Source organism: Muscardinus avellanarius (genome assembly GCF_963383645.1).
Source record: "Muscardinus avellanarius genome assembly, chromosome: 13".
In the NCBI taxonomy this organism is placed as follows: Eukaryota; Metazoa; Chordata; class Mammalia; order Rodentia; family Gliridae; genus Muscardinus; species Muscardinus avellanarius.
The window spans coordinates 89,109,414-89,123,307 of NC_137799.1; the positions used below are offsets into that span (position 1 = coordinate 89,109,414).

At 41.2% G+C, this 13,894-nt stretch overlaps 1 protein-coding gene across 1 annotated transcript in view; it reads right to left on the reverse strand.

Moving 5' to 3' along the window:
* The window catches only part of RASEF (RAS and EF-hand domain containing), a gene marked incomplete at both ends in the record, with an annotated part of 39,218 nt that extends 25,647 nt beyond the window's left edge, over nucleotides 1-13,571 (reverse strand). The window contains 5 exons of the mRNA XM_080709342.1: nucleotides 122-237; nucleotides 5,229-5,306; nucleotides 7,048-7,143; nucleotides 9,758-9,848; nucleotides 13,543-13,571. Of these exons, the coding sequence (XP_080565468.1) occupies nucleotides 122-237; nucleotides 5,229-5,306; nucleotides 7,048-7,143; nucleotides 9,758-9,848; nucleotides 13,543-13,571 (410 nt within the window). The remainder of the gene's footprint in view (nucleotides 1-121; nucleotides 238-5,228; nucleotides 5,307-7,047; nucleotides 7,144-9,757; nucleotides 9,849-13,542) is intronic.
* Nucleotides 13,572-13,894: the final 323 nt, after the last annotated feature.

The window sequence follows — 13,894 nt, forward strand, 5'->3', positions numbered from 1 at the left end:
AGTTACAGAGTCAAGCCTCATTCATTTATGTAAGGTGTTCACCTACATAATTATTCACTTATGTAGGATCATCGTTTATATACTTTTCCATTCACACAGAGATCAATGCAAGCTTCCATACCTTTCAGAATTCAGACTTTGGTCAGCATAGTCACTTTTCAAAGCATCAAGCTCACTCTGGAGGAAGGCTATGCTTGTCTGTGCTTCTAAGAGATCCTTCTTGACTTTCTGATTTTCCTAGAGAAGAGTAGCAGTGTGGGGCATCAGATTCAGTTTCTTGCTCCTGGGAGAAACATGCCACTGATATCCTTCCCCACTTCCTCCAGTCTTGCTGCTCAAAGACCTAATTGTCTATTCAAGGATATGTGACATTATTATAAATTATTAAAATGTAAAAAATTCATATCCTCGAAGTTGTTCTTTTTTTTAATATGTAACTCATGTTATCAAATTGTAACAGTAAGAGTTTATCATGAGAAACTTCTCGGAAGATGGCGAATGAGGGAAGCAGCACATATCAGTCCTGTTGTCATCTAATCTCCGTTGCCTTAAAAACAGCATTCTTTCAAAAGTAAGAAAACACCATAACTTTAAAGAGAACACGATAAGTAAAGGATGGCAGGAAGACAGATCAGAGAACAGAAAAGAAACTCACCTGGCAGCCGTGAGCACATCAGAACCATTTTGCCTCATTGTACCCGACCCCAGAGACTCACAGGAAAACAACCATGCACTTGAAACAAAGTAAGTGGCTGCAGATCATCAGAACTGTAAGCCATTAGTTCATCCTGCTCAAATACCAGCTATAACTTGCAACAGGTGGCCAAGCTTACTATGCCCTCCAGAGATCCAGAGTGATGTTCAACAACACTGTAAGTGAACCCACCAACCCCACAGGAGAACACCCAGCACAGCACCCCCAGGGACTCACACAGCCCAGATAAACTTCCTGAGTCTGAGCCTTTGTGGTTCAACCTGGCAAAAGTGGGGGTGGTTTCTGCTGTTGGACAAAGCAGAGGCTTGGACAGACTCAGGCTCTGCATCAGTAGAAAGCATGGAGGGAGACCTATGCTTAACATTAGATCCCAAAAGTAGGATCTCCAGGATCAGCACAGACCACCCAATCGTGGTGAACAGGGAGAAGTCAGACCAGACCAGCCCTAGCTGTGGAGAACAGAAACTCTTACATTGAGTTTGGTCCCAGAGGCATCTGCACCTACACAGGCAGGGAGAAACCCAGGTTCCATATCTGTGGAGGTGATCTATGCGTTTTAACACTAGATCCAGCCCAATTAATACTGGCCACCTGACTGAGAAAGACTCAGAGAACCAGGCTTGCTGCAGGAAAAGTGCTGGGGCACTCAGTCTCTGAACAGAGAGAGACTGCATAGGCCCAGTCTGCTGAATATTCATATATTTGTAGGGTTACATTAATTTCTTGTTGTTGTTGTTTGTTTGTTGTTTCCTTTTTGTGTTTGTTAGTCTGTATGCTTGTTTTTTTGCTCTCTTCCCAACCCCTCACCCAGGCTTCTTCCCTTGTACATACCTACTCTCTTCTCTTAATCCCTTTTCTTTCGTCTCTCTTCTTTGTATTCTATTAAATCCACTTCATATCACCATACTAAATACAATCATTACTAGAATACTACAACATGTTCACTATCTCTCATCTCTACTATATACTACTTATCAAACTCTTACTCTCATTTTATTCGATCCTATCTGTAGCTTTACCCTATTCCTGCATTTATGACTTCATTACCCTCCTCACTCAACCTTCACTGTTGAATACAACATAACTTGCCCTTGGATATACCAGCTGAAACCTAGAGACTGAAAGAAATCTATCATGAGCAACAAAGATACTGAAATCATGACAAGGAGGAATTACAGGGAAGCAATGAGCTCCCACAATGCCACAATAACAGAACCTGAAAACAAAGAATTGCAGAGATTGCCAGAAAGACAAATCAGGAATATAACTGTAGAAATAATACCAGACTTCCAAAAAAAAAAAAAAAACTTAGAGAGAGTCTGAAATAAATTTAAAAAATTCAATCATTAAAATGAAGACATCAATTCACACTATAAGCAATCAATTAGACCACATGGAGAACAGAATCTTGCTCTTAAAAGATGATCACTCCAAAAACAAATGCATAGTATATAACTTAGAAATAAGCATTTGAAACCATGAATTGGACATTGAAGAGATATAGGCCCATTTTAAATGAGCTAAACTAAGAATAACAGACACAGAAGAGGAACTAGAAGGTGAAACCAAAGGGATCAACAATCTTTTCAAAGAAATAATATCAGAAAATTTTCCAAACATACAACAAGAAGTCAATACAGAAGTTCAGAAAACTCTAGAACCCCCTTTAGATAAGATCACAGAAAAGGTTCACCACACCACATAATAGTCAAACTGACCAACAAAAAAGCCAAGGAGAGAATCTTAAAGGCAACAAAAACAAAAGACCATGTGACATTCAAAGGCAAACCAATTAGCATCATTCCAGATTTCCCAAACCAAGTCATGAAAACCAGAAGGGCCTAGAGTACATATTTCAAACTCTGAAAGAAAAAAACTCGCAGCCCAAAATTTCCTACACATCAAAACTATTTCTCCAATTAGACAGGAAATAAAAATCTTTCACGACAAAAGCAGAAAGAATTTATGTCTTACAAACCACCATTAGAAAAAATACTCAAAGAGATTAACTGAAAAAAAGAAATACATAATACACGCCAGAACCAGAGGAAAAAAAAATGTCCATCTAGCAAACAAACTAAGCAAAGAAGTACACACTACTTCAAACAGAAGTTAACTCAAAATGTTAGGAATTAAAAATCATCTCTCAACAATCACACTGAATATAAATGGCCTCAACTCCCCAATAAAAAGACATAAGGTGACACAATGGATTAAAAACCAGAATCCATCTATTGGCTGCCTGTAAGAAACACACCTTACAAAATAGTAATAAGCTAAGGTAAAGGGCTGGAGCAAGGTAATATATGCTAATGGAACTCAAAGACAAGCAGAAGGAACTATAACATCAGACAAGTTAAGACTTCAAGCCCAAGCTTATTAGAAGAGAAAAAGCAGGTCATCTTCTACTGGTGAAGGGAACAACCCAGCAAGAGGAAATAACAATAGTCAACATTTATGCCCCAAACATAAGTGAAGCTACTTTCATAAAACAAACTCTTTGTGACATGAAATCAAACACAAGTCCCAATACAATAATACTGAGAGACTTCAACATCCCTCTCACACTGTTAGACCGATCTTCTAAACAAAAGGTCAGTAAAGATGCTTCAGACCTAAAGAACACCATCAACCAAATGGACTTATTAGATATATACAGAATACTGCACCCAACTATAGCAGAGTTCACATTTTTCTCAGCTGCTCATGGAATCTTCTCTGAAATAAATCATATCCTGGGACACAAGTGAGCACTAGCAAATTCAAAATAATATGACACACTTCCCTGTGTCTTTTCAGACCATAATGGAATGAAACTAGAAATCAACTATAAGAAGACCCAGAGAAACCACATAAACATGTGGAGACTGGACACCAGACTCCTGAATGAAGAATGTGTCATAGAAGAAGTAAGGGGTGAAATAAAGAAATTTCTAGAAACAAATGAAAATAGAGATACAACATATAAACACCTCTGGGGCACTTTGAAGGCAGTATTAAGAAGAAAATTCATAACATTGAGTGCTCACATATGAAAAACAGAAAACCATCAAATAAATAACCTAAGGACACACCTCAAAGCCTTTAAAAAACAGAAACAATCTAGTCCCAAAGCCAGAAGAGTGAAAATTATTAAAATCAGAGCAGAATTCAACAAAATAGAGAATAAAAATTACAGAAAAACAACAAAACCAAAAGCTAATTTCTAGAAAAAATTAACAAGATAGATAAACCATTAGCCAATCTAACCAATGAAAGAGAAAATCAACCCAAATTACAAAGATAAGAGATAAAAAAGAGATATCACTAGTGATGTGTAGAAATCCAGAGGATTATCAGAAACTACTTTTAAAAACTATATTCCAAAAAAATGTAAAATCTGGAGGAAATTGACAACTTTTACATTAAATACAATCATCTTAAACAGCATCAAGAAGATATAGAATATTTTAATCAACCAAGAGCAATCAAAGAGATTGAAACAAGCAATAAAGAGTCTACCATCAAAGAAAAGCCCAGGACAGATGGTTTCCCAAGTGAATTTTATAAAGTTTTAGAGAAGAGCTAATCCTGATACTCCTCAATCTATTTTGTGAAATAGAAAGTAACAATACTCTCCCAAATACATTCTATGAAGCCAACATCACATTAATACTAAAACCAAATAAAGACAGCTCAAGGAATGAAAGCTACAGCCTATATCATTGATGAACTTGGATGTAAAACTGCTAAACAAAATCACATCAAGAAAATCATACACCATGACCAAGTAGGGTTCATCCCAGGGACACAAGGCTGGTTCAAAATACAAAAATCAATTCATGTAATTCATCACATAAAGAGAACCAAAGACAAAAATCACATGATCATTTCAATGGATGCTAAAAAAAGCATTTGACAAAATCCAACATCCATTTATGCTAAAATCACTGAAGAGACTCATAGAAGTAACATATCTCAACATCATAAAGGCAATCTACAATAGGCCGGCCGGCAGCCAAAATTATATTAAATGGGGAAAAACTGTGAGAATTCCCCTTCTAAAATCAGGAACAAGACAAGGATGTACATTATCACCACTTCTTTTCAATATAGTACTTGAGACTCTAGCCAGAACAATAAGGCAAGAAAAGGAAATCAAAAGATTACAAATAGGAAAAGAACTCAGACTTTCACTATTTGCAGATGACATGATACTAAGAAGATCCAACAAACTCAAAAACCAACAAAAAAACATTGTTGCGAAAACCAACAACGCTAGATAAAGTTTAAGTACCAGGTCTTTTCTACTTTAAATAAAAAGTAAATAAAACCATTCATAATAGGTGGTGTATCGTTGATGGAAAAGCCCATGTAAATAATATCTTTGCTCAAAGGCACTTTAGAAACTTTCTCTAACTGTAAAATAAATTCTCTTTAAACCTTCATTCTTGGAGCACTGAAATAATAGCATGATTATGCTTATGTCATCTAACAGAAAATGTATTTCTAAAATTGGAAAGGTGATTCTTACCATGGACAAATCATAAATTTGTTTTTTTAATGCCGCTACATCCTCCTTTTGACTTATGTGCTTTGATTGTTCTTCAAGCTGAAAAAGCAAATGAAAGTCTTTTACAAACTCACTTTAAATTGCTTTGTTTAAATTTAGGCCTATCTCTGAGTACAGATATGGAAATTCTAGAATTCTTCAGTTTTCAACATTATATAACCAATCATTAAATGTCATAAAATCCATAAGTATTTGAACAGTTGACTTAAATAACTTAGACATTTGGGGAAATAAAGTTTTATTAAATAGCTTTTTTAGAAATAGCAGAAAAGGGGCTTTTTAAAAATTCAACTATAAAGCAACCTGATCCTTGTTTTGTTTGGGATGCTGTATATACTTATGTTCTATTATATTCTCTGAAGTTAACATTTTCTATCCTGCATTATAATTGTTTTATGAATATCTTATCTCCCACATTTGCGTGCAATATTTTTTAAAAAGTTAATTTCAGATTCACTTATATTTTCTTCCTAATACATTCAAGAAATCTCCGCATGATACAAAGCTAGAGACCCACAAGTATGTGTGGGTACACAAGAGCCTTGTGTGCCTGTCCACTCATTAGTATTACCATACTAAACTGGTTCAGAAGCAACATTGAAGACAAAAATATCCTCCCTATACAGAGCTTCCGCCCTCCAGGGACTGTGAGTGTCCATTTATGAAGAGCTTACATACTCCCGAAATGTATCTCCCAATCACATTTCCTCAAGTCTAAGTACATCAACTCTGCATTTTCTTCATCCTGCCTGAAGGTGTCAACAAAAGGTTTTTATACAACTATGTCAGGGCTGCCACATGGCAGATTGAGACTGAAAACCATTGATTTAAGATGCATTCTGACTTCACAGAAGAAAAAGTATGAGGAGAATTAGTGTCTCAGAATAGATGACATCAACTAATAGAAATAATAAATTTTAAAATATTCTATAATCTTATTATAAGGTCTTTAATGTATTTAAATATAAATCATCTTATTTTTGCCACTAACAATCAGATCAGGTGGGCAGGAAGTCTCATATATGTTAGAAGGAATTAAATGTATAATAAAACAACTTGATCCTTTATTAGCTGTGTGTGTGTGTGTGTGTATGTGTGTGTGCACATGCGCAGGTGTGTGTATTTTACTGGAGATTTAATCCAGGGGTGTTCTACCTCTGAGCTATACCATCAGCTGAATTTTATTTTTTTTTTTAATTTTGAAACAGGGTCTTACTAAGTTGCTGAGGGACCTTGCTAAGTTGCTGAAGCTGGCCTCAAACTGAGATCCTACTCCCTTAGCCTCCCAAGTACTGGAATTACAAGTATACACCACCATGTCCAACTAGCTGTGTGGCTAGACATGGGGAACTTGAGGGCACTTGGTCAGCAAAGACCAAGGAAAGCAAACTAGGGTGCACTAAAAAACAAGTCAAGCGATCCAAAGTATTAATTATATCTATGAAAGTGATAAGTGATTCTGGGGGAAGAAAAAAGAGCGGCTCAGGGGCCCTTAAAAAGAAAAGTCTAGGGAATCTGAGAAAGGAGGACTGCAGGTTCGCAGCCAGCCTTAGCAACTGAGCAAGGCCCTCTACAATTTAGTGAGGCCTTGTCTCATAACACAAAATAAAAAGGACTGGGGTATAGCTCAAATGTAGAATGCCCTAGTTTGAGAGAGGGAGAGAGGGAGGAAGAGAGGTTGGTTGGTTCAAGTAAGATTCCAAATGTTTTTAGTTATTAACAGCTTTGACACACTGAGGTACAGAGGTCATCCCTAGAAATGCAGTCGCCACACACCTACCTTCTTTAGTTTTTTTATGGTCACTTGTAGATCGCCTACTTCTGTTTCATATTGACGTCTGAGGTCACTGAGGGCTTCCTCAGCTTTGCGTTTTTCCTAAAAAAAAAAAAAAAATAGTTGATTTGAGTATATTTAGCCTCTCAAAGTAAACAGTCTCCAAAAGCCCATAGGTAAAAAACTATTATTTGTCAAACTAGGCTTCCCTCAATTCTGTGCAGGAGAGTGAGAAGGGACGGCAGAAGAAAGCTGCAGGGCTTGAGTCAGCATGTGTGAAACCTACAGACATGAAGAACCGCAGAGACCCCACACGCGTCACCCTAGACTATTTTGTTGTTACAGAGGACTGAGGCATGCTGATGAATTAATCAATGAACTATTAGTATAACTATTGAAAGTTATTGCCATGACTCCAGTACCTGCTAAATCCTGCAACTCAAGCCTTCTCAGAATCAAAACTGTATCACTGCAAATTCCTACAAAAGCACTTCCCATAGGCTAGTACAGTTATATGTTGCTCGACAACAAGTATGCGGTCTCTGAAATGTATCCTTACAGCACTGTGTAAACACTGAAGAGTATATTCACACCAGCTCTGATGGTTTTGACGTCACTGTGCAATGCCAGGACCCTTGTAATATACATGGCTCATCACTGGAAGAAACACTGCTATGCAGCACAAGACTACTTCTCAGATTACTGTGTCCCCAGAAGTCCCCCTGAAGCAGAAAATGGTAGGAGGGCACCTAGGAAGCCAGAGGTTGCCTGCCATTTGGAAGCTTCCCAGACCAAGACATTCTTGAAGCTCCTTTTTCTCCTAACAAATGGTTTAATATATCCTGTGTTCAGTATTCAAGTAGTGACAAGTTAATCACCAGTGAAATTCATTGCCAGGCACTGGAGGCCAGGCCAGAGGAGGGACAATGTGAACTGATGCATTCCACTGGAGAAAGGTGCCCCGAAATAAGCAATTTCAGGAAATGACACCGCTATGATTTAGATTTGGTCATCCAGAGGCTCATGTGTCAAGGCCTGGCCCTACTGGAAGGTGGTAGAACCTATAAGAGGTGGGGCCTCCTGAGAGGTCTAGGTCCTGGGGTCAGGCTCTCTCGTTTTGCTCCCAGTGAGCAAGCTCCCCATCATGACGTCACTAAGGTCCACAAGCAACAGAGACAACTGACCACAGGCTGAAACCACTGAAATGAGGTACCAAATGAAACCTTTCATCTTATCAAGCCATTTTATGTCAGGTATTTTGTTATAGCAACAAAAAGCTAACCATCAACGACACTAAGAAGAAATAAGGAGAAGTGACAGGAAGCCAGTTTGACAGTAGGCAGAGCATGACCTCTTTGCAGAGGTACAGGATCCCGTACTTGGACATTTGCCGGAGTTTAAGGGTGTGCTACTCACATACTGGTTGTCAAATGTGGGGAAGTTACTTAATTTGTTTTTCCATGTTGTTACTGCATGATTCAGAATTAAGTAATCCAAGTAAATTAAATAATCCACATAAATTAAATAATCTCAATAAATATAAAGCCAGGCATGGTGGAGCACACTTGTAATCCCAGCATTTAGGAGGCTAAAACAGGAGGATTGTGGTTCATAGACAGCCTCAGCTACTTAAGCCCTTTGCAACTCAGTGAGATCCTGATTCAAAATAAAGAATAAAAAATAAGGCTGGGGTATAGCTTGGAGATAGAATACCCCTGGGTTTTATCGTCAGTGCTGCAAAAAAAAAACTCCATGAAAATTCAATAATCAATATAAGTTAAAGAATCCATTCAAATTAAATAGCCCTTGTGAAATGCTTAGCAGAAGAAAAACATTTTCCATAATGGAAACCCTAAGTGGCTACAGAGGTAGTACTTTTGAGTAGATAAGTTGGGTTAAAATTCCACTGCTACTGTTCTCTCAGGGTTAATGAGCAAGGGAACAGTAGCAGTGGAATTTTAACCCAACTTATCTACTCAAAAGTACTACCTCTGTTTTCTGTTTTCAGAAAGCATTAGCCACCCAAATATATTTAATAAAGAAAAAAAGGAGAATTAGCTCTTCAAAGGAAATGACTGTAGCAGTGGGCAGCCTTAAAGCATTCCTATAATGCTGAACTCCGTTTGGCACACCAAGGCTGGAAGGCAGAAGTGCATGATGTACATTCACAAACATGTCAGTCACTAAGCCAAACATGAGGAGGGAGGGGAAGGAATGGGGCGAAAATTGAGGAAGGGCTAATTGGGTGATGTGTGCATGTAGGCCTCTACCATCTTGTACCCCATTAAGATGTGTGACTGCAATATACCAATAAAAATTATTTTTAAGTGTAGTGTGTCTGTACTCCCGGGTTCATTCTGGCATTGCACGTGGGTAGCGGGGCAGGATGTGGAAGCCAAGGAGTCTTCCCTGCTCCTCCAGTCCCTCAGATGCCCCCGAGCTCCAACCTGAGCAGGCTTCTCCCAGTCACTGTCCATCATACATGTGCTTTTCTTTTCTTCATTTGTCACTATCTGAAATTACCTGCTTTATTTAGTTATTTTCTCTATCTCTCCTTGCTCCATCTGCCCCCCCCAAAACACCACCAGTGAAGATCCCCTCACTGAGCGCCTCCATGGGAACCTTGGGGTGCTGTATCAAGTGTGGTGCCCAGGGACACCAGTACCAGGGGCTCCATGAAGCTCTGCCAAAAGAAGGACCCAGGCCAGAAACTCACGTCTTTCCGGGTCTTCTGTTCTGTAGCCTGAATCCTCTGGTCCATCTCCTCTTCCAACTCACTGAGCTGCATGGCTGCCTTGTCCTGGGCTCTGAAATTCAAAAGAAGGCTCACCTTTTCATTATGCCCTGGGGCTGGAAACATGAAGAGAACCTTCAGATGTGTCTATTTCAAGCCCCATAGTTCATAGATGAAGAAAACCACAACATCCTAAATAATACTCCCCATGCCTTCCATTTCATAAGACAGACAATGGACCACTTGAGTGTAAAATGACACCAACACTAGATATCAAACAAATGAAATAAAATACATTAGATGATAATATAGAAGACTGTGGCAAAGAAACACTAAGTGCTATGTGCAGTTATGTCCCTATCACTCTGAACTTTATTATGATGTGACACTACAATACACCAGTAAGTGTACATTAAAAATAACTTTTAAAATAGTAATAATAAGCCGGGCATGGTGGTGCATGCTTGTAATCCCAGGGTGGGAGACTGAGACAGGAGGATCGCGCAGATTCAAAGCCAGCCTCAGCTACTTAGGAAGGCCCTCAGCAACTCAGTGAGACCCTGTTTCCAAATAAAGTGTAAAATAAGTCTGGAAGTATAGCCCAGAGGTAGAAAGCCCCTGGGTTCCACCCCCAGTACCACAAAAATAAAAAAATAGTAATAATAAAACAGAAAAGCTAAAAATATCAAAACACTGGGAAAATCTCAATAATTTCTGAAAACTGGCTTTGCTGAGATGACTGTGTTGCAACCTGGACCAAAAAAAAAAAAATCTCCTTGACAAAAAAATGATGATACATAATTATTAAATTTTACTATGTGATAAAATGTCCTATGCCAAGGAGTGATACAGCAGGATGATATGGTGGCTCCATTTCTAGTCTTTTGAGGAACCTCCGTACTAAGCTCCATAAGCACTAATTTACAATCCCACCTACAGTGTATAAGAGTGATTTACCCACATCCTTGCCAACATTTATTCTTGTTTGTATTCTTTGTGACTGCCACTCTAACTGGAGTTAGGTGGACTCTCAGTGTAGTTTGATTTCTCTCCCAGAGACTCAGGGAGATTAGGTAACCTGCCTACAGGTTATCACACCTGTAAGTAGCAAGGCCAGGCTTCAAATGGAGTCCTACCTCTCTGGATAAAATTGCCTATATGCTTCAAGGGCTGAATACAAGATAAATCTCTGAACTGTCCCATAAGGAATCACTGGTTCTGAAGTGGTGGTGTAACAGGATCTCAATGACCTGAGAGGTCCTGAACCAACTTACCCTGTGCTGGCTTAGTTTAGGAAGCTCTAGATTCCTGGGGTCCAGATGTCCATATCTATCATAATGTGCTAATGCAGTGTAGTCTCACAGGCCAGAGTGCAAGGTAAGCAACACACTTTTTTTAGTGCCACTTAGAAAAAAAGGACTCCAAGAAGTCCCTGGACCCCGGGCGGGGATCAGGTGGGGCATGCCGGATCCCCTGAGAAACCCGACCGGGTTGCAGGACCCTGGGCGGGGTCACATGGAACACGCCAGACCCCCTGAGAAACCAGGGCCTGGGGATCCGGTCAGGGGTCAGGCAGGGCACGCCAGAACCCCCGAAAAGCCGAGGCTCGGGTTGCAGGACTCTGGGCCCTGGGTGGAGTCGTGTGGACCACGCCAGACCTCTGGAGTAACCGGGCCCGGGTCGCAGGACCCTGGGCGGGGGTCAGGCGGGGCACGCCGGACCCCCGGAAGAGCCGGGCCCAGGTCAAAGGACTCTGGACCCCAGGCGGAGTCCTGTGGAGCACACCAGACCCCGGAGAAACCAGGGCCTGGGTCGCAAGGCCCTGGGCCCTGGGTGGGGGTCAGGCGGGGCACGCCGGACCCCCGGAAGAACCGGGGCCTGGGTCGCAAGGCCCTGGCCCTGGGTGAGGGTCCGGCAGGGCACACCGGACCCCGAGAAACCAGGTCCCGGATTGCAGTACCCTGGGCCGTGGGCGGGGTCACAGGAGGCACACCGGACCCCCAGAAGAACCAGGCCCAGGCCGCAGGACCCTGGGTCCCGGGCGGGGGTCGCGCAGGGCATGCAGGACCCCCAGAATAACCGGGCCTGGGCCACAGTGCTACTGAGTGCCTGATCCCACAACCTCCTCAAACCACACATACTGTCTTCTCTTATTTAAGAAAAAAAGTAAAAGAAAAAGAAAAAAGAAAAGAAAAATATTGGAGAGGGGTCAAGAAGGCCGTGGCGGATGCCAGGACACTGGAGATGCAGACAAAACTTATCCAAATGAACTGGAACTTTTGGAAAAATTCCCCGCGAAGGAGGACTGCTTCTTCTCTACATTCTTAAGAATCATGGGCATCACCTGTAAGGAGAGAGTTTTAGTGGAGACCTAGGAGAAAGGCGGTGTTGGAAGCGGTTGCCGCGGTGGTGGTGGAGACTTGTATTCAAGAGAAGCAGAAATTGAAGCCTATCAACCTTATTTTTATTTTTGGAGAAATTACACCAAAGGTCGGAGGCTACCATCGCGCATGCTTAGGAACACTGGACAACATTCAGTGTGGAAAAAGAGCTTGGGAAAGATTTGAAATGGTGGAGGCAGTGGCAATGGCAGTGGCCAGTACTCAGGGGAGGCAGAGATCTGATGCATTACACCTGGAACTTTTGAAGTAATGACCCCAGAGTCAGAATGCTACCACCACGCACCCTCGGGAACTTGGGACAACCTGCTGGGCGAAGAGGGTGCTCGGGTTAGAGCGTGCCGACGGGTGAGGCCAGCGACAGGGACAGCAAAGCTGGGATTGAAGCCTGCCATGAGGCAAAGCCTGTGCTGGGGCCTCCAAGGCCGGGACCGGAGCCTGCCAAGGGGTTAGGCCGGTGCCGGGGCCAGCGGCCGGCATCAGAGCCTGCCTTGAGGCAAGGCTGGTGCTGGGGCCACCGAGGCCGGGATCGGAGCCAGCTGAGGGGTTAGGTTGGTTCGAGGGCCAGCGAGGCCAGAATCAGAGCCTCCCATGAGGCAAGGCCACTGCTTGAGCCAGTGAGGTCTGGATCAGTCCACCGGGTAGCCAGGCCATTACTGGAGCCGTCAAGAGTGGGATCGGTACTTGCAATGCAGCATACACAGAGAAATATCAGAGAAAATAAAAACCAGATGCTTCTCCTAATCAGCAATAACTAGGAGGAAAGGGGTAACAGGAAGAGGTCGAGTTATAGAAAGGGCCTATATTGAAGCAATTAAGGTGACCAATCAGAGGGTATGGAATAGGGGAGGAGGGAGCCTCTTTAAAACTCAGGAGGTACATAAACAAGTGTATCAAATTTAGTCACCAAAGAAGCATGGGATCGAGGGAGGGGGAGGGAATGGGATGGGGACTGTATGAGGGCTAATTGGATGATGTGTGCTTGTATATCCTCTCAAGTCTTGTATTCCAATGGGATGTATGATTACAGTACACCAATAAAAATAAATTAAATAATAAATAAAGCATTACCTTAAGATCCAAAAATAAATAAATAAATAAATAAATACCAATAAAAATAAAAAATAAAAAAGGACTCCAGAGTGATAGAGATCTACATGCACAGAGCACACGATGACTCCCCCAATCTCACTCCACCCTCTTCCTGCCCTCATGTCTTCTCCTAAGATCAGAAGTGATCATTTCATGTATGTACACAGTAACAACACCACTCTGAATTTCTTATGGTGTATGATTGCAATGCAGAAAGGAGGAGAGAGGGAGGGAGGAAGGAAGGACGGACGGACAGACACGCACACTCACTGGTACCTCTTAACAGCAATGGCCAAGTTTTCCATTTCTGTGCTCTGAAGTTTGATCTCACGGATAAAGTTCTTTATCACATGTTCATACGGTTGAATTAATCTTGGCTCCACAAGGTTGATGTTTTGATACAGGGTAAGAACTTGTTCTTTTCTGCCAAAAATAGAAAATTAAATTTAAATTACTCAACTAAAAATAAAGAAGCAAATTTGCAGGATACTTTTAGAAAATAAAAACATAACTAAAGAAACAAGGAAAGAAAAAACAGCAATAGAATGAACAGAAAGGATGGCAGCAGTCAGAAATCTTGATGCGTTTTTCTCCATGTTAGACAGAGGCCTTTAAGTATCATGAAAAT